The 25,508-nt window shown below is 40.7% G+C and overlaps 1 protein-coding gene across 4 annotated transcripts in view; it reads left to right on the top strand.

Moving 5' to 3' along the window:
• Window positions 1-4,505: 4,505 nt before the first annotated feature.
• Window positions 4,506-25,508, top strand: part of RBM25 (RNA binding motif protein 25) — a 35,385-nt gene continuing 14,382 nt past the window's right edge. The window contains exons 1-9 of one of the 4 annotated variants that reach the window (XM_040600385.1): window positions 4,506-4,610; window positions 12,894-13,014; window positions 16,758-16,807; window positions 18,230-18,400; window positions 18,709-18,766; window positions 19,919-20,079; window positions 22,582-22,764; window positions 24,995-25,048; window positions 25,303-25,386. In XM_040600385.1, coding sequence (XP_040456319.1) covers window positions 4,521-4,610; window positions 12,894-13,014; window positions 16,758-16,807; window positions 18,230-18,400; window positions 18,709-18,766; window positions 19,919-20,079; window positions 22,582-22,764; window positions 24,995-25,048; window positions 25,303-25,386 — 972 coding nt within the window. In that variant the 5' untranslated portion in view covers window positions 4,506-4,520. Of the gene's footprint in view, window positions 4,611-5,560; window positions 5,736-6,104; window positions 6,183-12,893; window positions 13,015-16,757; window positions 16,808-18,229; window positions 18,401-18,708; window positions 18,767-19,918; window positions 20,080-22,581; window positions 22,765-24,994; window positions 25,049-25,302; window positions 25,387-25,508 lie in introns of those variants that run through there. The other 3 variants (XM_040600387.1, XM_040600388.1, XM_040600386.1) reach the window with 3 other exon arrangements.

Raw genomic sequence — 25,508 nt, 5'->3', positions numbered from 1 at the left:
AGGGATGGCGACGCACGCCTGGGAGAGCGCCCGGCTCGCTTCTGCCACACGCGCCTCCAAAGTCAGCCTCCGCAGGGAGTGCCACCCGGTGCTGTAGTTATTGCCCTTTTTCTTTTTCGTGGCAGCAGCTGCAGCGAATGGGTGAGCTGCCGCCATTTGTTTAGCTGAAAGAGATGGCGGGTCTGAAGTAGAGGCACATGCCTGCCAAAAAATGGCGGGAAGGGGCGGTGGGCGCAGGCAGAGGTAGTCTGAGAAGCCCCGCGGTGAGGATGTAACCTCGACCGGCAATGGCTCCGGTGAGCTTTTGACTCATGGCACTGGCTGGAAAGGGCAGGGTGTGACAAGAGAAGATGTCACTTTTCATTGGCTGTACATATATATGAAAGTATGTAATTTAGGTAATATCCAAAAATATTTTTGTTGTAGCATAGCTAGTTGTACTGGCTCTGGCTGAGCCCCCCAGCAGCCCTCGCAGTGCTGTGCTTGTACTGGTAGCCAGAAGGGTGCTGCTAACACACCGGTGTTTGGCTGCTGCTGAGCAGCACTCGCACAGCACCAAGGCTGGCTCTCCAACATCCCCCCATCACCAGCAGGCTGGGGGTGGGCAGGGTCTTGGGAGGGGACAGAGCCAGGACAGCTGACCCAAACTGACCCAAGGGATATTCCATACCATATGACGTCTGCTCAGATGCAAAAGCCAAGAGAAAGGAGGAGGAAGGGGCGGGGGGCATTTGTTATTTATGACGTTTGTCTTCTGGCGCACCCGCTACACACACTGAAGCCCTGCTTCCTGGGAAGTGGCCGAACATCGCCTGCTGATGGGAAGTAGAGAATAACATTTTTTGTTTTCCTTTGCTTCCACACACATGACTTTTGCTATTGCTTTGTTAAACTGCCTTTATCTTGACCCACAAGGATTTTTTCCATCTTATTCCCCACTGCTTCCTCTCTTCTGCTGAGGAGGGGAGTGATAGAGTGGCTTGGTGGGCACCTGGCATCCAGACAAGGTCAACCCACCACACCAGTGCACAAGCAATTTCTCATCTAAAGTAACCAGAGGTTTTGGCTGGATGCTTGATCAAATGCTAACAGTTACCTCACTGGAGGAAGGAGATGCACTGTTTCACTTCAGTGGACTTCTACATATTGATTACCATAGACAGGCAGCTATAAGGTGCCCTGTTGTTTGGTCTGTTTATACACAAAAAATTCCAAGAGGGAGCCAAATTACGTAACTGGATATGCATGTAGACAGCAGTGATTGCAAGTTTACTTTTTGTAAGGTGAAGTATCATCATTTCACAAAACTGATTCAGCAGGTCTAGTTACCATGAAAATTGAGGCACCAGTGAAGTTCCTAACAATAGCAGTGGCCAAGGCCCTGTCAGAATTCAAGTGTATTGCTGAAGTACTTCTTCTAGATTCTACTATATATACTTGTGTAACTAGGCATGTACATGGTTTATCTATTTCTCTTCTACACAATTCATTGATGATGAGTAACTGAAGGCTGGCACAGTAACTCTTCCGTGTTCTCTTTCATACTGTTACAATAATGTATTTTCACTCAGTATTTTGCAGAAAAGATTAATCAAAAAGATTAACTTAAATGGAATGATATCTATAGGAATAAACTTTTGCTGAATCAAGTTTTTTGAGAGTGAAGAAATTGTGGATAGTGTATATATGTAATACATATGAGGTAGAAACTTTTAAATCTCACAGTGCTAATCATGGGGAGCCAAGGAATCAAATCAATGAGTTAGGCATCTAAGGGATCCTCCTCTAAGTGGCAGTATTTAGACTGGTAATGTGATAGAGGGAGGGAGTAAAGGGTATGAGGAAGAAAAGACAAAATGTAATTAATCATTTTATAGTGTTGAAAAAAGTAGACTTGAAGGCTACTTTTATTTAAAATACTACAAAAAGTACAAAGTTGTGCTAGTTATTACTTTCTGCATAAAGCCTAAAATTTCACTGCCCACTGCTTCCTACTTCTCTCTCTTGGAAAAAGTGCAGCAATATTCCTTCTGGAATAGGAAGTGTAGATTTAATTTCTCTTTTAAATGCCCTGCCTATAACCGTAACTTTGGTTTTGTTAGATGTCAAAAATCAAGTGCAGCTGCTCCTTGAAAACAAGTTTTACTGATTTCCATGGGAGTAACATAGCATATGCTAGAGAGAAACCTACACTGGATAGAGAAAATGGGCAGTAAGGATCCAGGATCCCAGTGATTAGTCACAGTTTTATATTGTACTCCTTCACTGCTGCAGTGGATCCTTCTTACCCAGTGATTCTGGAGTTGTCCAGTAGAATTCTGTTCCACCCATGAAACACTTAAAATGTTGCATAGTCCAGAAACAATCTGACCCCTGTACCCTGAGTTGCTGCCTAGCATGTTTGGAATGATTTCTCACGCTTGAAATGCAAAACAATCTGCAGACGTAAAAAGCACCTCTTTTAATTTTGGCCTTAGTATTAAAAGCCTTGTACTGCACTCTTTTTGATTGGCTTGAGCATGAAACTCTGGAGTCCACAGGGAGGAACTGAATGAACTGTGATCAGTATCTGGAAAAGGATCTCAGCTTCACAACTGAAGGGTGAAATGATAACATGGATAGGTTTAGGGTAGGTAATTCTAAAATTCAGTAGCAGAAGGAGTAAAGATGTGGAAGTAGCTATTTTTTCTGGATATTTCTGAGGCTATTCTTCCTTGATTAAGAATACTGGAGGCTAGATTTCATTATTTGTACCAGGAGAGTAAATGCAAAAGCATCTATTTCTTTAGCTAAACAAAATACATGAACGTCTGAGTTAAGAAAGCCTTTGCACATGTTTCCTGTAAATAAAAGCTTGTTACAGAAGTGCAAGTGAGTTTGTATTTAACATTTCTTTTTCAAGCAGGTAACAGTTTCAATTTGAGACAACAGCATAGAAACAGGAAACTCGGAAGATTCTTTTTGTGCCCTTTGTCTTTTCCTTGGTTTTTCTGCAAGCTGCAAAATGAGTACCATTTTTGTTTACCTAGGTATGTTTATAAATTATTTGAAATATTAACAGCAATCAGTACTGCAGTTACTAAATTTGTATTAGTTGAAGGGAGATATGCAGGCTGCATGAAACGAGTTAATTAATTCTAAATCATAGAATGTAAAAATGCTGTTTGTGGTGGGGGAGGGAATTGCATTCAATCTGGAAGTATTTCCTAAATCTGCTACTGCTATAATATTTACCCTTGCACATCATCTTGTAAAGCAAAGTGATGAACAGCACCTTAGTTCCAGCTCAGTTGTTGACTGTTCCGTAGCATGTGTGACATCAGTCAGATAGATTTAACCTGCTTTGTACTGAAGAAGTCAATAGTGCCTGCTTTGAATGTTTCCCTTGCCATTACAGGTGCAGGGGATTGTTTGCCATTAGACTCTTGGCTTTTGAGCACTTCTCCTTAAATGGTGTATATAAACAGTGGAAAATATAATATAGAGTTAGTTAGATTCCCCTCCCCCCCATCTAATCCAAAATGTTTTAAACAGCTTTTTGCACATATGCCTGTGTTGTGGTCTACCTCATAACGATCTTTAAGACCTCCTTCCTTCCACTCACGGTCACTTCTTTCTGTTTGCAATTGTTTGCCATCATTGTGGTAACTACAGCAATTACTGTCTTGCATGTAATGTTGAAGGAAATTGTACATTTAAAATTATCTTTTAATGTAGTCTAAATGCTGGAAGTAGGCCAAGGAAACTACCAGTTTTAGACGACAGCTAGGCCCAAGTGCTTTATAGCACAGTGATATCTTTGAGCTGAGCATATGGCTGCCTAAGATACTGGTGTCTGTTCTTTTTGCTCTGTGTTTTGGTTTTGGCTGGGATAGAGTTAACTTTCTTCTTAGCTGGTGCAGTACTGTGTTTTAGATTTGGTGTGAAAATAATATTGATAATGTACCATGTTTTTAGCTGTTGCTAAGTAATGTTTATACTGAGTCAAGGACCTTTCAGTTTCTCAGGCCCTGCCAGCCAGAGGGCTGGAGAGGCACAAGAAATTGGTAGGGGCCACAGCCAGGACAGCTGACCTGAACTTGCCAAAGGGATATTCCATACCATAGAATGTCTCGCTCAGCACATAAAGCTGAGGGAAGAAGGAAGGGGGAGATGTTCAGGGTTATGGCGTTTGTCTTCCCAAGTATCTATTACATGTGATGGAGCCCGGCTTTCCTGGAGATGGCTGAACACCTGCCTGCTGATGATAAGTGCTGAAGGAATTCCTTGGTTTGCTTTGCTTGTGTGTGTGGCTTTTGCTTTACCTAACAAACTGTCTTTATCTCAACCCACAAGTTTTCTCACTTTTACTCTTCCAATTGTCTCCTCCATCCCAATGTGGGGGGCGTGAATGAGCTTGCGTGCAGTGCTTAGTTGCTGGCTGGGGTTAAACCAGAAGAGTCTGTAAATCCTTAGTTTTTTCAGCAAAGATACAGCCTTCCAAGAAAGCCAACCATATCCTGGGCTGCATCAAAAGAAGCATGGCCAGCAGGTTGAGGGAGGTGGTTGTGCCCCTCTACCCTGTGCTGGTGAGACCCCACCTGCATCCTCAGGTTCTCTCCTCATCTCAGGTGAGTTCTAGGGTCCTCAGCACAGGAAAGACATGGACTTGTTGGAGTGGGTCCAGAGGAGGGCCACAAAAATGATCGGAGGACCCTATGATGAAAGGCTGAGTTGGGGTTGTTCAACCTGGAGAAGGCTCCAGGGAGACCTTATTGCTGCCTTCCAGTACATAAAGGGGGGCTCTAAGATGGGGTCAAACTTTTTTAGCAGGACCTGTTGCAATAGGACGGGGGTAATGGTTTTGAACTAAAGGAGGGTCGATTCAGACTAGGTATGAGAAAGGAATCTTTTTACAATGAGGGCTGTGAAACACTGGAACAAGTTGCCCAGAGAGGTGGCAGATGCTCCATCCCTGGGAAGATTAAAGATCAGGTTGTACGCAGCTCTGAGAAACCTGATGTAGTTGAAGATGTCGCTGCTGCAGTAGGGGGGTTGGATCAGGTGACCTTTAAGGGTTCCTTCCAACACAAGCCATTCTATGCCTATCTTTACATCTACTGACAGTAACACTGCTCTTCAGGCCCTTAAAATTTGATAAACTAAGCTAAAACAGGTGTTTACCCCTTACTAATAGCCCCCGCGGGAAGCGCTGAGGGGCACTCGGCAGCGGCCAGGAGAGGGGCCGGTGCTAGCCCACACCGGGAGGCTGTCTAGGGCCCTCAGCCGCCCGCGCCGTTGCCGCCAGGAGCCCCGAGCAACGGTTTTAACCTCAAGATGGCGAAGCCCCGGGCTGCGTGGAGGCGCCGCCCGCCCGGCCGCCCCCAGCACAGGTGGCGGCAGCACGGCCGCCTCTCCTCCTCTCCTCTCGCTCTCTGCCCTTCTAGCCGCCGTCGCTCTATGGTTGGGCGGGTTATTGTCTGCGCGCGGAGCGGGAGGGCGCTCTGGCACTGCCACCTCTATCGTTGTGCGGCGCGGTGCACGTCGGGCTGCTGACGGAAGGGGCGGCTCACATGACCCCGCGCAGCGCGGTGGCGGCGGCTCGGCGCGGTGTGTTCGCGGCCTAGTGGCGCCCCGGGGCCTCCCAGCCGGGCCTCAGGCGGCCGAGCGGCGTCCTCCCACGCCATCCCCGGCCCGCGCGGCTCGGAGGGGCCGCGGCGGCGCTCCGGACGCGGCTCCTGCTCCGCAGCGAAGGGGTGAGAAGCGAGGGGCTGCGGCGGGATGAGAGGGGGAGGCAGCGCGGCGGTGTTTGCTGAGAGGAGGCGCGGCTGGGGCTGGGCCGAGGCCTTTCTGCCGCGCCCCCGCACCCTGGCCCGTGGCAGGCCGCGGCCGACGCCTCGGACGGGAAGCGGCGTGGGCCTAGCGGCGGGGCGGAACGGGAGAGCGGCCTCGGGGAGGTGCTAGCGGGAGAGTGGCGGCGGCGGCGGGAGCCTTTCGCTTCCTCTCCCGCCCAGGTGGCGTGGGAGTCGTTTCTGCCTGCCGTGGGTGCGGCGCGGAGCCGGCCCGGCCGAGGGCCAGGGAAGCCCATCGTGCGGTTGGGGCGAGGCCCGGCGCCCCCGGCGGGGAGCGGACGAGCCCGCGGCGGAGCTTTGCCAGCGCCCGAAGTTGCTTCCCGGCCTGGACCGGGCCGCCTCCGACTGTGGGTAGGGTTTTAGCTCCGACTGTGGGTAAGGTTTTAGCTTGCGATACCGGGGAGACGGGTCATGAGAGGAAACGTTTTCCGGCGCTATCGCGGCAGGGAAGTTGATGTCCGTAACGTGGACGGGAGTAGTCATCTTGAAACACGTGTTAACAGCTTGTGCATAAAAGAATCGGACTGATTCATTAATCAGTAGTGCTGTGATGTGTATATTGGCACGTTTTTCTTATGATGACTTTTTCCATTATAGAAAAAGACTATTGTTAGCCTGAAGGAAAAAAGGGGTTTTTGTTTAAATACGGGGTACATCCCAAACACATCTAACTTTTGTGTGTGTGTGTAGTAGGTCTTACATGGGCTTACAGGATGTAACATCTTAAAGTTGTATAGTTCTCAGTCTATTCAGATGAAAACGCATGCACGTGGAGTTTTAGTAATTTTTTGTGGGGCAGGAAAGCATTACTTCAGGTGTTGCATCAGCATTTATGAAAGATGGTCCAGAACAAATTTGAAGGAAGAACAGGTCAGTTTCTTACTTTCCCTGTAAAAGAGTGGTATTGTACATAGTGCCTCGCCTTTCTCTGCTTCTGTTTTTCAAGTGCCCATAAATGCTTTAATGCTGGAAAAGGTGAATAGCAAAGTTAGAGTGGAGAGTCACTTATTTGACTGACTAGTGTTTTATATAGGTGCAGAAGCACAGGATTAGGAGCTAAATCAAATACTTTAAAGTTCTGGTGACATGCCTAATGTAGCCCTAGTTAAAAGGCTTTCAGATTGAGGCTTTACTTTGATTAAGGGTGTTGCTTGTGGAGTTGTTTCGTAATAATAATTTGGGATGCAACTACTCCCAGGCAGTCAGTGAACACTTTATAGATCACCTCTGAAAAACAGGCTAGAGCAAATGCTAGTTTTGTTTGTTCAGAAATAAATACAGTTAAAAAATCTGTAATCTGTTTTATCTCTCCGCATGTTGGTTGTATTTGATATTGATGCCTTGGTTTGCTTGCAGATAGTGTTGAAAAAAACATGGGGCTTTCTGAGAAAGTGAACATTTTCACTGAGGGTATCAGTTGGCTTGAAATAAAATACTTTTCTTTTGGGGACTTCTTATTTTTTTTGTTGGAAGCAATAATATAAACAGATCTCCAATGAGTGACAAATGAGGAGGTTATTTATTTTTATAACTGAACAGCTTAAAAATCATACATCATGTAGAGCCTTATGTAAAAGCCACATAGATAGTACTGACTTTAATAGGTTGGTTTAATGCATGTCTTCTCCAGTTGCTTCTGAAAATGCTTCTGTTGCTTAGCTGCACACATCATATGACATAATATGTATAAAATACTTTGCCATAAATTAGATGAAAATATTATTAGCGCTTTGTTGCTGCCTAGGTATTGACATTAGAATCAAATGCCAAAACATTGTACAATTCCTAATAGGAGTCACTCTAATTGTTTAAAAACATTTTTATGTGTGAAAGCTTTTCTATAGGGACATTTCATCAAACATAACAACACGGACATACAATCAAGTGTCTTGGCATAATGTCTCTTTAACCAGGATGTTACTAAGTAACATAGTATTACACACTTACCATAGGTGTGGATTTTGTCACATACTCTTGTAATAATCTAAATGTTAAGATTTTAATCAAAGCTGGATTGTAGTTCATTTATTCCAAATAAGTTTTGTGTTTACTGCTCCTTTATTTGAGAGACTAGCTTGTACAGCTATTTTGCGCAACTTACTCCAGACTAAGTGTACAGATTTTTTTGTGGTCCAGAAGGATTGTATTGGGAAAATGTTGAAGAGAAGTTAAAATCAGACAAAATGAAATCAAGCTAGATCAGCCATACTGTCACTGCTGTTACGACACTACATGTACGCATATTTAAAACTGGTATAAGTTTGTTTATGCATTAAGACTTAAGGATTTTTACAATTAAAATTAACTTTGTTTAGTATAAATAGTTCAACAGTAAGTATTGTAACTGTTTGTTTCCTGGGGGACTTCGCTGTTTTGAAAATGGTTAAAATGTTTTGTAGGTTTTTAAATAAAAGTTACAATGTTTACTAAACACAGAGGTACTAAGGAGATTAATCCTGTGGCACTGCTAGAATTATGATAGTGCCCTGAGTAGGTAATATAATTGCCAGTTTAAAATACACTAGTTAACAGTGATTTTTATTAAACTTACATTCTGTTTATGACCTATCTCTTCACCCCTTTATTAAAAAAAATTGAGTCAATAAAAGAAGGGCTTAAAGAATACATGATTTAAGTGGTTAAAAAAAAATTACATTAACAGTCCAGCCAGACCAGTCAGTCTCCTGTTGTTGGGACTTTTGGGAGTCGGAGATGATAAAGGAGTGTGGGGCAGTAATGTCTGAATGACGGTGACCCTTGTTTCATAGTAATTCTGACTTCTGTGTGATCTCAGACACTTGATCCCAGCATGCCTTTAGGCCAGCCCTGTGCGCTTGTTTAGTTGTATGTCAGCTCTAGCATGTTGCTGCTGGACAGAGCCCTGTCCCAGCAGGGATATCACCAAATCTGAATTAACAAGTCTCAGTGGATTTCACCAGACCTTAGAGCCATATTCCTGTACTCAGGCCAAGTTTCAGGAGGTTGGTGCAGCTGGTTCTGTCTGGTGCTTGGTTCCGCCAGGACTTATTAACTCAGAAAAGCAGTGTGTGAAAGCAACTGAACTCCTTCTAGGCCAAAGTTGAACCTGGAATATTATAGCTGTGGGTTTTGTAGCACTTGCTTTGCTTAATAGCTCAGGCTGGATTTGAGCTGGATCTGCTTAGGGTAAACTTAGATGTTGCCACCCATGACATAATTAATCTGCACTTAAAAAAATGCTTAAGGCTAATGAAATGTGCACCTACATTGCTGTGCTAACTTGGATCAGGAGTGTGCTTTTGAAGGAAGTCTCCCAGTCATCCTTACTTGGGAAACTTTTCTTTCACATTGGTTTGCACTATTGCAGTGGATGAACTGGATTCCTTTTGCATGAAAATATATTGAAAAATGCACTCTTACCTGCAAATGGGTGTTCGTTTCAGTGGGGTGGACCTCCCCAAAATGTGTAGTGTGGACATCGGGGTCTCAGCTCCATCTATTTTAACAGACCTGCCTCTGTTGTACTGCCCTGCTTGCTGGCATGGATGTAGCCTAAATTGACTATGCTTTGACACAAATCCATCATTTTGGGGGCTGAAGATGTCATTATTTCAGTATTTCGAATGATGTCAGGCCAGGTGCTCACTGCTTTTCTTACCCCTGTATCTTCATGACCACTGTAACACTCATACAAATTAATTTCTTGTTTAAAGAGCTGCTAGTTAAAATGCAGCTATCAAGAATGCTGCTTACATCCAATTTCACTTGAGGTAATACTTTCATAAGTCAACTGAGGTTTTAAAAATATCTCAGGACTGTTTAGTTCCTTACTGAAACTTTTGAATATATCAGGGAAATTTGAAGATCACCATGTATGATACTAAGACCACAGTAAATGTATCAGACACTGATCACTGACCTGTATTGGCAGAGTAGTAGGGCAGTCTGCAGAGAAGTTCAAGATACTGGTCTTGGGATTTCTACAAATATATTCCACCTAGACCCAGCTTAGCAGCTTTCAATACCTAACCCTTGGTTTGTAGTTGCTTATAAATTTGATGTCAGAGGCCCCTCTGACTGTTGGAAGAGTATGTATGTTTCTTGTGTTCTCTAGCTGCTGACAGGAAAAATGTGTTATGCAGTTCCCTTCATTGTAGCATCTTGGCTGCTGCAAGGAGCTGGATGCATCTTCCTCTCTTGTCCAAATCTCTTACTTCTCCAGTGAGCAGTTTCAGTGTTGGTATCTGTTGATCCTCACAGTTTTCATAACAAACAGAATTAAACTGTTCTCTTGCCAGTTTCACATTGCTAGTTGCATATAGTAGCAAGAGAGACCAAGGCTTTTTTTTAATTCTATTGTTGATCTTCAGTGTCACAGACAGCAGAGGTGCTACCATTGATTTGTGCAAGAAATAATTCTAGGTGCTTTGAAAATAATGTACAAATGTGGAAAAAAATAAGAACTTCAGGCAAAATGGGTTGGTGAAGCCCTACAGATAATGGTGTGTTTCACATCATCTGACTAGAAGATGGAAAGACAGAGTTGGATCTGTTCTTACAAACTGCCTTGTTCCTTTTATGCAGTAACAATTACCTTGTTGACTACTAAATCTTTAATTTTTAAATAAATTAAAAAAACCCAAACCCCAAACAAAACCCTATATTTGACTGTGTGCATAAAGAACAGTTTCACCTTAGTCCCTAAGGGTTTTTTTGTGTGTGGTTTTTTGTTTGTGTGTTTTGGGGTGTTTGTGTTTGGTTTTTTTTAGCTTCTCCAAAATGGTGTGTCTGATGAAGTGCTTGTTAGAGTGAGAGAAAGGACTGCACCTACAGGCAGCCTGGAAAATTACTTCCCCAATTGTTCTTTCTTGTTTAACAGACTACTCCTTAATGTCTTGTGGACCTCAGGTGGTGTGACACTATTATAGCATATTTAGAACCATCTCAGACCCAGTAGCTTATTGCTGTACCATTGTGCCCCAAAACAGCTTAGAATTTTGTCCAGTTGTCTGTCACCTTGTAATATAAGGACTGAGAGCCTTAAGGATCTTGATTTTCTGCCTTTCCTGGGACTGCTGGCTGGAGGGTTTTTTTGGTGAAAAAGTTGCAAATAGTGATACCATGCAGACAAGGGAGTTTTCTTCCCTTCCATACTATGCAAGTTTCAGATTCTAGAGGAACATTGGCTGATGTACACATAGTCTGAAGAGACCATAAACAATGTTCTTCCAAATAAAATGTTTTGACAGTACACCTTTGCTGCTCTTTGCCCATCCAGTTTGAAAAAGTCAAGAATGACAGAAAGGAAGTGTGTTCCTAGGCACATGGATTCTAAGTTGGGGAGGGAAAGAGGTTTCATGTTTATTATATTGGATGAAATAATCTTTATTGAACTGTTGGAGGAAGGCTTGTGTTTGCTTTCTTGTTTCTTCTACAATCTTAGACCTTGTGTCACAGGAGTGTTTATCTTTTCTCCTGGTGAGCTGTTGATGAATGTCCTTTGGGGCCAATTAATGAATGCCATCATCACAAACGTCTTGTAATCGATGTAGTTGTAAACATGTCTTTGAGTGAATTATGCTATAGGGTCTTATATGTGTTCTTATACCAGAATAAATAAGTTCTGATGTTCAAAGATATTATCAAATACATTTGGGTTTCCCTTTCATCCTCTCCAGTCCACTATGTACATTTATCTCTCATAGTTGTTTCTTCCGTCTGTGGGAATAAAGTTTTTATATATGATTCTCTTATTATAATTTTTAAGCTCTTTCAAATGTATCTACTGTTATGGTAGAGTATTGGTATTAGCTCTTCCAGTATTTAAGACTGTCACTGACTGCTTGCTCTTGTTATGTGTGTGGAAGGCACATCTGTCTCCAGCAGATCTTGTTTCCTGTTTCTTGTGTGTTCAGTGTCAGGAAGCTGGAGAAAGCATCTTATAATCTACAGGTCTGTTGTATGTATCAGAATTTTGCTTACCGTAAAACTTTTTGTCAGGGCCGCCTGTTTTGGTTTTGACTTGTGGCTGCCTGCTTGAAAAAACAGTTGCAGTGAAGATAGGGTACTGTTGGCTGTAGAACAGTCTGTACAGTCCGTTGAGAAATGCAAATGTTTGTGCAGACAACTAACTGGACTCTTGTCACTTGTGATGTGGTGTCTTTGTCATTTGTATCCACACAATCCAGTGTTTGAAGTTCCTCAGCAGTAATATTTGTGAACTATTTTGGTATTTTTAGAACTGAGGGCCAACCTTTTTTGACAACTTGACCATGTAAGGTTGCAGAGATAATATTGGCAGCAAGAATACATGCCTTGTTAGTTGTGTTAAGAGTAATCTTGAGTTTTTTATTATTGAGTCGTGTCTGTTACAGGGTCAGTCATGTGCACGTAATAATAACCATCTGAAAGCGAATGATAAAATAATCTTTACTCGCCATGGTAGTGTATTGACTCTCAGCTCATGGGCTATTGTCTAACTTGAGCTGTAGAAGATGTGTGAACCAGGAGGTTAAAAATAGATCAGAAAAGCCTTTTCCAAGCTTTTAACTGTTTCTGTGATGGAATTTGGGGATCTCCCCAATGTAGTCTTAAAATACAATTCCTGTTGGTGCTGAGCATCGGAGTGTCCCGGTTCTTCCTCTCTTCTTGTTCCACAGTCGTATTGTGTGCAGTCACTTCTTGTACAGGAGAACTACTTGCAGTAGTGAAATGTATTACAAGATTACGTCTGTTCAGGTATTGTAGAGTTAGCTTTGTTTCAAAGAAACTGTACAAATGGTTAAATGCTGTTTAATTCACACTCCTTATAAACCATTGGTATGAGAAGTCAGATACAGTTTTGGTTTTCACTTCATTCTGAGACGCTTGCCTGGAAGTGTGGCTTTTCATTGTGAAAAAAGACTTCACTACATTTGTAACATAATGAATAGCTGGGAAAAGATTGTTAGAAACAAGTTTTACTTTGTAGCTGAACAGCCATATAAAGTTTTAAAATCATTATGGACACTTAACACTTGCATTGCTTTTGTAATTCATGTTTGAGAACTGAGGTACAAGTTTCCTTTCCTCTCTTTTTGGCAGATTGTGACTGGAAGAATGTCTTTTCCACCTCATTTGAATCGCCCTCCTATGGGAATCCCAACACTTCCCCCTGGGATCCCACCTCCACAATTTCCTGGCTTTCCTCCACCTGTACCTCCTGGTAAGTTATGTTAGTATATGGAAGCGTTGTAGAAATAAATTTCCTTTTATTATTCTGAATTGTATTATTTCCAGAAGTTACTGGCTCTTAATGTATTTTATTAACTGCTTCGTGTACATTGCAATTGAGTTTCTAGGGTACCCACAGATCATGCCATGTGAACAAGCTCCTTTTGGTCTACTAAAAGCTGCTTACTTCTGGCCAGAAATCAAACCATTAGAAACAATTCTGGACTTCCTTGGACTTCTTTCAAGACTGAAGCTAGGTGGTGATTTTTGTTAACGTTAGGTGTTTTAAGAGCCACAGTTTTGAACAGCAGACTGATTTTCAATTATTTTCGAATAAGCCATTGTAATAGCCTTTGGAAACACTTGGGTACACAGTATCTGTGGCATGAATATACAGGTGTAACTTTCAGAGGTCCAACTTGTTGCGTTGTTTTTCTCCACTTTTTCTATAAAGTCCCACTGCTGTTCTGCTTCTTACATACTTTCCTCCACACATCTTGCAAACTTACTGTTATTTTCCTCATTCCTTCTAATCTTCCCAAAAATAATCCCACCTTTTTTTCTTTGTTCTTCTGTAAGATCAGCCTCTGGTTTTTGCATTGAGACTTTAATTCATTGATCTGGAACCACCTTCTTTCTGAACATTGCCAGTATAGATGACAGCAACTGGAGCCAGGAGACTGCAGACTGAGTGACAGAGAGGAATACATCAGAGAATTACTCCTTTAAAATTCATCATGAGGGCTGCAGAAAATAACTCCCGTCTGTAGGGTCTTAAGTTTTGTTGTGTACAAGTGTTTTATAGACAAAAAAGGCATTCAAAAACCAGGTGGCTGAACTCAGGAATGGCTTGTGCACATCCATTCATCAAGCTAATCCTTACTTGCATAAGTTTTTGTGAACTTTTTTCCCTGAGATTCATGAGGTGTTTCTTGTTTTCTGCTGAAGGTGGAGTTCTTGATTAAGTAGCATTCTGCCATCAAAATTTTCCAGTTAAATTTTAAAACTATACCTCTTATGTTTACTAGCTTCGGTTTATATATACCACTGTGAAAAGTACCAAATATTTTTTAAAAATAAATTCCTGAAGGGTATTTTGAAATGTCTGATAGAAGTTTTTGCTCTGAACATGTGGTTCTTAACATTTGTGACACACGTTTTGTTCTCTTGTTAAGTTTGATTTATATAAATAGTCTTGTTTCCGTATTAGTAATCCAAACAGTATGTAGAGTGGAAGAGCCTGGTATGAGGTGAGAATTAAATTTTTCTCTCCATGCTAGAAACTTGATTTGCTTACCTGTGCAGATAACATGTTTTGACATGTAGAGGATATGGGTCTCTCATTTCTTTTAGCACAAGTGTGTCAATAGAGTTGAAAAGGCACAAAATGCCACAGTGACTTTATGAAAGTCTACACTGAAGCTATTCCATACTTAAGATCACAGTTTTAATGGCTTACAGTATTACATGTTTAGCTAGCTCTTTGGTCAAGATTTTGTGTTCTAGTTATCTTACTCAGCCTATAATTTTTTGAATTTTCAGTTAGGGCACTTTGCTTGTGTAAGAATGAAGTTGGGAAAAGTGTTTTATAGACAAAATATGGCTGTTAAAAATAAGAAGTTCTAGCATTTCCATCTCTGAATGTGGAAGATTTGTTAAGGAGGTGATTCTGATGGCTCTTGTCATCTCTGAAGATTGTTGGATACTGTTAAGATGTAAAAAATTATGATTTGTGTGTAAGAAATGCTGTAGTGGATCAGCAGTCCATATAGCCTGATGCATTGTCTGGGCATTGGGAATACAAGATGGTATTTAGGGTGGACATGCACCCCTGCCTGCTCTTCTGAGCCTGTTCACTCATACAGCTGTAGTGTTAGGGATGTTACAGTATGATCTTTCACTTTTCCTTTTTATCTTTTTCTGGACCTGTCATTCATGAATGTTTTGATATTTTTTGAACCTGCTGATGCTATCCATCTCCATTGTTGCCTCTTGCACCAAGTTGGAGAAGTTCATTAACCACTGTGTAAAGTGGTACTTTCTTATGTCTGTCTTTAAACTCATTGCCTGCTTAGTGTCCCCCTCCTGTGCCAGCTCTGATGTGGGAGTCTGTGTTGCATTTTGTGGTTTTTGTACGCCTGTCATGTTCCATGCCTTGCAGACCTCTGTGCCTGAAGAGTCTGTGTAGAGTGTTTCCTAGTAAAGCAGCTGCTTCAACACTAAGTCATGTAGTTGCTTTTCTCTAAGGCTGCATGTTTTTCTTGGGTTGCAGACCAGGTCTGTAGGCAGTAGTCAAAGGTATAGTTGCACCAGTTTTTTTTATAGCAGCTAAATGATGCCTGTGGTCTTGATCATCACTGTGTTTACTGATGATGCCCAAAATTTCAGTTGCTATTTTTGGCTTCTGCTGAGCATTGGGCTGATAGTTTCAGAGAACTGGCAGTGATATAGGAGTATCTTTACTCAGTTGTAACTTTAAAATCCAAGTTCAACATAATGATATTTACGGTTATATTAGTTACAGAGCAACACAACCAGAGTCTTTGTCTTGGAGTAGTTCCTCCAGTCTATGAAATGCCATGGTGCATTAAAACTGAGAGCATGGGAGAACAATATACTTTTTGATTCTCTGAGCAGTTTGGAGGGATAGGAGGAAATATGACTTTGATATGGAGGAAGAGGATTGAATAATGGAGAGAATAAATCTTGGAATCAAAGCAAAACCAGAGTGGATAAGGAGAAAGCTAGAGAAGATGTCTGAGGAGGAGTGTTATTTCAGGACTAAGCACTGGAGAAAGTCGGGCAACAAGTCTAGGAACAGTAGGTTGCTGAGGTTTGGTTAGGATTTTATGAATATAGCAGTAAGAGGGATGCAGAAGGGAAGGATTGAGTGAAAGACAGTTTTTTGTAGAATGAAAAGAGAGAGGTCTGAGATCCCTAGAGGGTATTCTCTGAACAACATTAGATTGACTTCATTGTTGAGTCTCCATGTCTTTACTGTCAAGCAAGTAGTTTTGAAAACTATTCGCTTAATAACTTTAACCTCCTATAGCAGCTGGCATGGAATGATAAACAGCCTTTATTACAATCAAGTATTGGCCCCCATGATATTACTTAGTGGCCAATGAATTTGATAGTGAGAAAGAGGGTACTGTATGGTTTTACCTGACTAAACATTGTTTTAAATTAAGTTTTAGAGACTACTAATTCAAGTATGTAGCAGGTAGGGAGCTTATGGATTGAGGTTTTCTATGCTGCCTTTATTAAGCTGTTCCATAAATAGTAGCATGAAGCCTGGTGGTGCGCTCTATAGGACCTCATCCCTAAGCTGTATGTACAATCAGTTGTACTATGAGAATTGAACAAGTCAGGAACGAGATTATCATCTGTAGGACTTCAGCTGCTTTTGCTCTCTGTTTATGGAATTCGCTGCCCTGTTCATCACACAGCTGTGTTCTAGAACAGTACTGTGGCTTGAATGTGATTTGAAAATAGATTTGTTTGTGATGAACAAAGTTGAAATGGTAATATGATAAAAAGTGACGAGGGTGCACGTGGTGTGTTAGTGTACTCAGGCTATGTTTGAATGCTTTAGGAATTACTGGTGATCAGTACTGTGAAATTCTTACTTGACTGAAGTTGCAGTCTGGTTTGGAATTCAGATTTGCAGTCGGTTCATTAGTATTCATCAGTAATCTTAACAGGGTAGACTAATCAATGTCTTGTATTTCTCAGGGACCCCAATGATTCCTGTACCAATGGGCATTATGGCTCCTGCTCCAACTGTAAGTATTACAGTGGGAATAAGATGCTATCACAATAAAATGGGAAGTAAAACTTAGTACATGTCAACAGTATTTTTGTTTTGCTCTATTCCATCAGAACTCATACTATGAAAGGAAATGCTTCACTTTAGATGCAAATACTATATGAATTTCTGGCCTAGACAAAGTTTAAAGTAATGTCTGGAGCAGCTAGCTGCAAAGGTGGAGCAATTACTGTTCTTCCAAGAAGATACACTTCTCTCAAATACAGTGATTTAGGCTTTGTCTTCAAGTCATGCATGGTCTTCCTATGCAGTACAGTTAGATCAGTTAGATTTCAGGTCTCTTGCTTTTGAGTTTGGCCTAACAAGAGTGCTCTGGAGGCATCATCTTATCCAGGTTTATAAGGCCATCATGCAGCACTGCTGAGTTGGCCAGAAAGTTGTGTGCTGATAACAAGCTTTGTCTTTCCCTGTGTTTCGGGGGAGGGAATAGTTGCATGTAATAAGCATCTATGGAAATGCATATAGAGAAAGGTCTCTTCATCTTACTGATTTCTACTTGGAGGGAAGGTTTATGATTTATAGGGTGGAAAAAAGCGCTCTTTAAAATATGAAGGTTACTTCTTGGCTTTCAGATGAATTGCCTTTTTTATGATTTTGCATAAATGAAATCTCCTCAAAATACTGACTTTTTGATGTCTTGTATTATCTGTTACAGGGCGATATGTTCATAGTAATCAGTGTATTTAAGACAAAGATACCAGAACATACACATGACTCAGTTTTCTGATTAAAATAATTTTTATTCACCCTTCTAGAAGGCTGTTTTGAGAAGAGGGACTCCGTGACTATGTACCATTAAATCTTAGGCGGAAGGAGAGAGGTGCAACAGAAAGGAATAGATGATTGCACCTATCTCTGCATGGTTTATTTCACAAATGTTTGCTCCTTAACCTAGAGAGGCTTTGGGTTGTGTATTGATTAAATAAAGCAGTCGTGTTTATTCAGTTTGTGAAAACTGTAAGACCTATCATGTGCCCATTGAAGCCTTTTGAGTCAGTTACTTTTCCGTTTGCAGCTTGCCTTTTACACTGTTAGGTAAGGTACTTCAACTTCAGTGTCTCAAGTGTTGCAAATTGGTTATTTGTAGAAGAAATAATACCTAATGTTACTGTATGCTCACCTTGAGATCTTCCGGTAGCCATGTTCAGTTATACCTTTTTTTCTGTCTCTGCCAGAAAAGGTAATCCTTTTTGTGTTCTATGAAGTGTTAAAAGGTGAACCACTTGTTGTCTCGCTCTGTAAGCCTAACTAAGGTTTGGTTGAAAGTTTATTTTTGAAATACATGTGCATCCTCAACTCTTTTTTTGTCTTTTGGATTTAAATATAAAAACGCAAACAACCCAACGCTTTATTTTACACCCTCTCCTCTTCTGTCTAGGTGTTAGTTCCTACCACAGTGTCTATGGTTGGAAAACATTTGGGAGCCAGAAAAGAACATCCTGGCTTAAAGAACAAGGAAAATGATGAAAACAGCGGTCCCACTACCACCGTTTTTGTAGGCAACATTTCCGAGAAGGCTTCAGACATGCTTATACGGCAGCTTCTAGCAGTAAGTACAGTGGAGTGCTTGTCAGATTTTGTCCCTGGCTGATGAATGAAGTAATGACCCACAGGCAGTGCATTGAAACTAAAAGCAGTTAATCCCAGTTACTGAAATAGCAATTCATTACATCTGAGTTTGAAGTCAGTAAGTGAAGAATACAGCTTTTTAAAGCTGTGGGTGTCAGAGAACATAGACACATTTTGTTGTTAGTAGTGTTTACCCTTTTTGTGTCATCTTTTGCAAAAGTGGTTTAAGTTTTTTGTAGTGTTTTGAACATAAACAATAATAACATTTAATATTTATCTTTAATGCAGAAATGTGGCTTGGTTTTGAGTTGGAAGAGAGTACAAGGGGCATCTGGAAAACTTCAAGGTAATTGTTCATATTTTTCAAACTAGTTAGATTTTGGTTTTAATTACCTGGCAGGTTTTCAAATGTCTTAACACATTGCTGCTATTAATACTTTTACATTTAAGAATATATATAAAATACTTAACTGCTAAATACTTCCTAGTAAAGGGCTAGTATTTTCTGTCCTTGGAATCAAGACAGAGAGAAAAAAAATGAGGAAGGTTAAGTGAGAAAATGTCTTGGGAGCCCCATTTTGCTCATCTTTCTGTTCTGAGACTGAACCAAGAGTTCATAGACCATCCCTGGGAAAGGCTTACCAGTTTGGACTTGGCCTGCAAAGGAGCATATTTGCAACACTGTTAATATTTTTTTCTATTACTATGTATTACTCTTCTCTCTTAAGTAGGTTTTCCTGATGTAAAACTTATTTTCCTTCGCTATTGTCAAATTGAATTGATTTATTTTTTGTGTGACCTTTCTCCAGTGGATATAGGAAACAATTCTGGTTAATATTTTTTGTTGTTAATGTTTTCATACCTTTCCTAGGTTGGTTGAGGTTTCTTTCCCCTTTTTTAAGTTGTAATTCAGTTTCATCAGCTTTGTTTATTTTGCTCTCATAAGGTGTTTTTCTTATTTACAACTTTCTGTAACTGTTGCGAAGAACCTAGTTTGAAACACTCTGCCCTCTAGGTTAACAGTGAGCTGTTGATGCATGTCCATGATCTTCAGACAGTTGGAAATCCATCTGAGACATGTCTTTGTATAGACTGCATTCCTTAGTTAATAAACGTCAAAAGTTTTACAATCACAATCATAGAATAGTTTGCATTGGAAGGAACATCTGAAAGGTCATCTGGTCCAGGTCCCCTTGCAGTGAACAAGGGCATCTTCAACTAGGTCACGTTGCTCAGAGCCCCATCCAACCTGACCTTGAATGTTTCCAGGGATGGGGCATTTACAATGTATGTATTGCTTTCAATTTATTCACTGGGCCATTAGTTATATAAAAAACTAATGCAGTGAATGATCTGACTTTTTATGATGTGTACTCCTGGTTTTTTAGAAAAGGGGCTATGTTCCAAATTTATTGATTCAGAACTATTTTTTTTACGCAGAGTAAATTACCTGAAGAGCTAGAGCTTTAACACTTTTCATTTCAATCATCTGTTTCAGCCTTTGGATTTTGTGAGTACAAAGAACCAGAATCCACACTTCGAGCACTGAGACTGCTGCATGACCTCCAGATTGGAGAGAAGAAACTGCTAGTCAAAGTTGATGCAAAGACAAAGGCTCAGCTAGATGAATGGAAAGCAAAGAAAAAGGCTTCTAATGGGGTACGTATATAACATGACTTGTGTTATTTGGCAGGAGGGCAATGTCATATACTTGCTAGATCAGAGTTTGAGTGTCTCTCTTAGTTTCTATTCTTGTCTCTGCCCTTAATTCATTTTAGGGTTTTGCTAGAATCACATTAATGAGTCTGAAGATAAGTTGAAAGGCAGTGAAGTATATAAGCTTTTAATTTACCAGCATTCGAACTTATCTATAAGCTACAACTGAATCTCTAAATTAATTTTGTCATTCATTCTTAAGCGTAGTAATAGGTCTATACTTTCTGATTCAGTTGCTTCATTTTTTTTTTTAGAAACTCTTGAAGGTATATAAATTTTAGAAGTAATTGTTACTCTGTCAGAGTCTGTAAATCAGCTGTCTGAAGAGAATTGGAGTTTCCACTGATGAAGTAGAACAAATTAATGAAAAGGGAAGTAGTAGATCATTCAGTAGATGCTGCAGTTGTCAGACAGTGGGCAGCTTACAGACACTTAGCAGATGGGAAAACCGGGTTTGTATCATTTCTTTCTACAGCTAAGGATCTGTTCTAGAATAATTGCAGGTATTTGATATGTTGCATTCTTGTGAGTGTCATTTACATTAAATGACCAATATGTGTTAAAATGAATTTTATTGATTTCTTTGCTAAACTAGTGTATTTCACATCGCAATCAAATTGTTGGGCTTTAACTATTTTGAAGTTCTGTATATGCCTTAAGATAGTATCTAACACAATTGTTTTCTGTAAAATGAAAGTGAGAAGATACTCTTGTTCAGAAAACTAAAAATACTAATCACGCTATAGCAGGTAAACTTTTAAAATTGCAATTTGGAATTGTTCTTAAAGGTATGTAAAATACAGTGGGAATACAAGTACTTTATTTCATCTTATTTAACCAGGACTAGAGGCATAATGATCACTTGAAGTACTTGACACATTCTTTACTGTGTACCCAGTGTATGGGATTAAATGCAATGGCTCAGTAAAGCAGAGTGCTAACTTCATGGGTTTTGAATGGAGTAATGTACTAGCTGTTAACCTAGGTAAGGGTTTGGTTTGACTACCACTTCTGTTACATACTTCCTTGTTCTGTGTTGGCATCACCGGTAATACTGTGCTTCACAGCTGATATTATGAACAAGCTTAAAGTATCAGTGGAGTTCTTGTACATCTGTCATGAATTTTGTTTTCTGTGAGCTCCTGTGGGTTACAATCAGTACTGGGTGATTGACTAATAAAGCAGAGAGTACTGTTTGTGGCTTTGGTGAAGACAACATTATGTGCCAGTTCCATTGAACTGGAGAGTGAGGTCAGCTCCAAATATTTGTGGTGATGGTGGTGCAAAGAAAGGCTGTGAATTGCCAAGGAATGTTGAAGTGTATTTTAATCATACTGCTTGTGATTCCTTTCATACCATCATTGGTGTGCTGGTGCCCCTAAGATCCAGAGGTTGCAACTTTTTGATTTTATCTTTTTAATTAAGAAATCAAACATGTACCCTACAACACAATTTCTTATAGAGGCACATCAAGCAAACCTTTATCTAATTAGCTCCTCTCCCTGATCACCTCTTCTCCCTGGACCTCTTCAGTTCCACTCCCTGTCACTGCCTTCTAGCTCTTTTCAGCCTGCTCCTCCTTGGCCTGGCAGCCTCTTCAGCTCCAACTGAATCCTCCCTTCCCCCTCATTCTTAGCTGCTGCTCCATCAGACCCTTCCCTCCCCCTCACTCCACCCACCACCTATCGCTTGACGGGATACCCAGCTGGATTCTCAGGTGAGATTCCATTTTTCTAAAAGATTCAAGGGATCAGGAGGTGGGCTGCCTTGCTCAGTATGCAGACCATTGTTCTACCCTTTCACATAACATTTAGTGAAACTTACTTCCTGTAAGGTGGAAAGGGGGCAAAAAGGTGAGGAACTACAAAGTAATCGATCATCAATAATAAGAAAATGTTTGCTGTGCAAGGAATGTTTTCCCTAACAGTGTTTCTTTAATACAGTTCCCCCATTATAAGTTGCAGCTTGAGAGTTACAGGCAGACATTTCTATTGCATGGCACCTAAGTAGAAAGCTTTGAGGAACTGCTGTTGAAATGATGAAGTTCTGGAGGATACAAGGCAGAAACTTTTGACCAAGAGCTAGACTATAGTGATTGCCTTTCTGTTAGCGTGTGTGCGCTTTCTCTTTTCCTGTCTACCCACCTTAATCACCATTTATCTATTCTTTTCTGTTATGCAACCCTACACTTGCTCTCTGTAGCCATTCCACATGTAAAACTATGTGGTCCCTATGGTGTTGCCAGCGTGAAAAGAACCGACTAAAATACTACTTGTAGGTGGTTTGGTTTTTGTGGGTTTTTTGTTTGTTTGCGTGTGCGTGTTTGGTTTTGTTTTTAGCAAGTGCTGTAGGGGCATGAATGTGATGATCAAGGGTGTACTTCTGCAATAAAACTAATCTTACTCTCAATTTGTTGATTCCTGTTACTTTACCTTTTTTCCTTAGAACTCCAGACCAGAGACGACAAATGATGATGATGAAGCACTGGATGAGGAAACAAAGAGAAGAGATCAGATAATTAAAGGGGCCATTGAAGTCTTAATACGAGAATATTCCAGCGAGCTCAATGCCCCCTCCCAGGAGTCTGACTCTCACCCCAGGAAGAAGAAAAAGGAAAAGAAGGAGGACGTATGTGTTTTGATTTTGGACAAAACAGATTTTTTTTCTTCAACTCACCTTTATATAATGGCCAAACCTTGTACAAATACTTTAAACCTAAACTTCTGATGAGAAAACAAATCAACAAGCATTGATGTCAGCAGCAGTCTCATTTTTTTAAGCTGAAAGCTAGTCAGTTACAGACACCATCCATTCAGGATGGTTTAGGCATCTAAAGCACCTAGACTTCTTGGAACAGCAGGTTTGAATCTGGGCAGGATTGAACCGACCTTTCATCCCTCTGAAGGTGGAGATACTGAATTTAGTGCAGTTTAATCTGTATGTGCATGTAGGGTTTTTCAAATGAGAACTTAAAAACAACTGCAAAGAATTTCTGCATACCATCTGTTTCCATTGAAAGATGCCAGGGCGTTTTTGTAATGGCAGGAATTTGCTCTGGTAGTTTTTGACAAAATTCTTCTTCTCTCTGCTTATAGTATGCATTCTTGTAGTGTGCCTTGATCCAGCTGGTTGCAACTGTCTCCCCAGATGTGGAAGTGCTTCACTAGGTGTATATACCTCACAAACCTTGAAGGGATCCTTCAGGGATGAAAGGCTATTGTAATCTTCCTGCCTTACAAAATCACTTTTACACGCATGTCTCAATTTGGCTGGATTTGATCAGCTGTTTTTCATATATTGTATAATGCAAAAAAACCCACCCCTGTTAAGCAGGAATGAATGTTCTGGTTTAGACCTACTTCTGTGGATGAAGTTCTATGGATTAAAACAAACTGGAGAAGGGGGAATATGAATAAGCAAACTCACACTTAGCTTTTCCAGCCAAGTTTCTAACCATGGGCAAATGGGCTTTCACACCTACCATTGTGCACCTAATATGAAAGATTGGGAAATTGTTTGATGATTTTTACCCATTTAAGTCTTCTGCAAAGTACCTATTCCAAGGCAATAATACAGTTTCAAATGCTTATGGAGTTTTAAGCGTGATGCAAGAAGCAACATCTCCCTCAGGGAGCAAGTATATCTTGCCCACAACATGGTTAGCCATGGCTGCTGACCTGAGATATAAGCACTGAGCTGAAATGTGTTTTTCTTTCCCTCCCTTTGGGAGAAGATGCTTTCTTGGATGAGTTTTTACAAATGAGTCACTGTCTAATGCTGTCAGCTGTATTTTTTTTGTTACAAGCGTTGTTACAATGTGTATTGTCCTGTGGGTACATATATATATATATATATACACATATATATATATGGCCATAAATAATGCCAGGTAGTTAAACATTGTAAGAGACCATTGCAGTCTTGGAAGAGCTGGGTGCTGAGTATGTGCCTGTGACAGAGGGATGTTCTGTTAGCTCTGTATGATGTAGAATTTGACCAGTCTGAGCTAGCAGTAGACAAATGAGCTCTTTTTAAATACATAGCACTTGTGGGTTGAAATTAACACCCAAACATCCCTCCCATATTGGGAAGGAGGAAAAGAAATGTGGAAGTTGCCATCTTTGGCCTCTGTGGATAGAGGTGGGAGTGAAGAGATGTTCCTAGCTCATTGCTGTCTTGTCCTTAAAGGAGAGGGGAGAGGAGGACTGTGGAGGGGTGGGGGAAGGGAAGATGGATGCAGATGTATGGGGGGGGGGGGAGGGGAAGGGGTGGGGAAACTCACCAGCTTTGGGGCTGTTGTCCCCTGAAGAGCTTGGTGTGAAGACAACTCCTGCTGGTGTTAGCAGCAGAATCTGTTAGTTCTTCTGGATGAAGGCATGACTGATGTGGGGGAGTTGAAAATGTGTGCGGGGAACTGAGAGTGAGTGGAATCTGGTTTTTACAATTTCAAGCACGGGGGAACCTCGCTAATTCGCACTAACTATTAGTTAGTAGGTGCAATCTACCAAATTTTGCGAATTAGCGAGTAAATAAAATCAAGACATAGTCACTGCAAATATACTGATCATTTATATTGGCAAGTGTAGCTTAGTCTTGTTTATGATGCTACCATAGCATACTGATATCCTGTAGTACACGTGTTATTCAGTGAAGTCTTACTAATACGAGACCTCACTATGTATTTAAGTAGTCCAGAGAAGGGAGAATTAGCGAGGTTCTTCTGTAATTTTGTTGAATCAAAGAAATGAGATCAGAGCAATACAATATTGCTTTATAGTACAAACATACAAAACATTGTTTTTCAGAGTAGTGTGCAATCTATTTTTAAAAAAAAAAATCTCCGTGGATTTTTCCGCAGATTTTCCGCAGATTTCCAGTGGCCCCACTGATACCTTATCCACTCATCACCAAGGTTCGTTTACATTGTAGGCTTTGACAATGACTATGTTTACTGCTAGTTGCCAGATTTGTGACTCTTGTCCATCTGATTATTTTTTTTTTTTTTCACTCATTAACATCAGACTGTCAGGTTTGGTACCGCAGAAGGACTTTATTTATCTCTTGCAAGACTGGTTGAAAACTTCTAACCTTCAGCTTTTCTCTTTTTCTCCTGTGTTTGTACAGATGGCTCTTAATGCTTTTCCTCCTGTCCCCCTTGTTTTTTAGGAGGATATAAATGCTATAGAAATGGAGGAAGACAAAAGAGACCTGATATCAAGAGAGATCAGTAAATTCAGAGACACACACAAGGTAGTATTCTTGTTTTTGCACTTGATACAAATTAGGCTTTTTCAAAATCCAAAAAACCACTATTATAAAATTTAGCAGTACATTGCAATATCACTTAAAATGATGTTTATGTTAGGTTTAAT

Source organism: Falco naumanni, chromosome 7 (genome assembly GCF_017639655.2).
Source record: "Falco naumanni isolate bFalNau1 chromosome 7, bFalNau1.pat, whole genome shotgun sequence".
NCBI classification, from domain to species: Eukaryota; Metazoa; Chordata; class Aves; order Falconiformes; family Falconidae; genus Falco; species Falco naumanni.
This window is presented reverse-complemented; position numbering and strand designations above follow the sequence as displayed.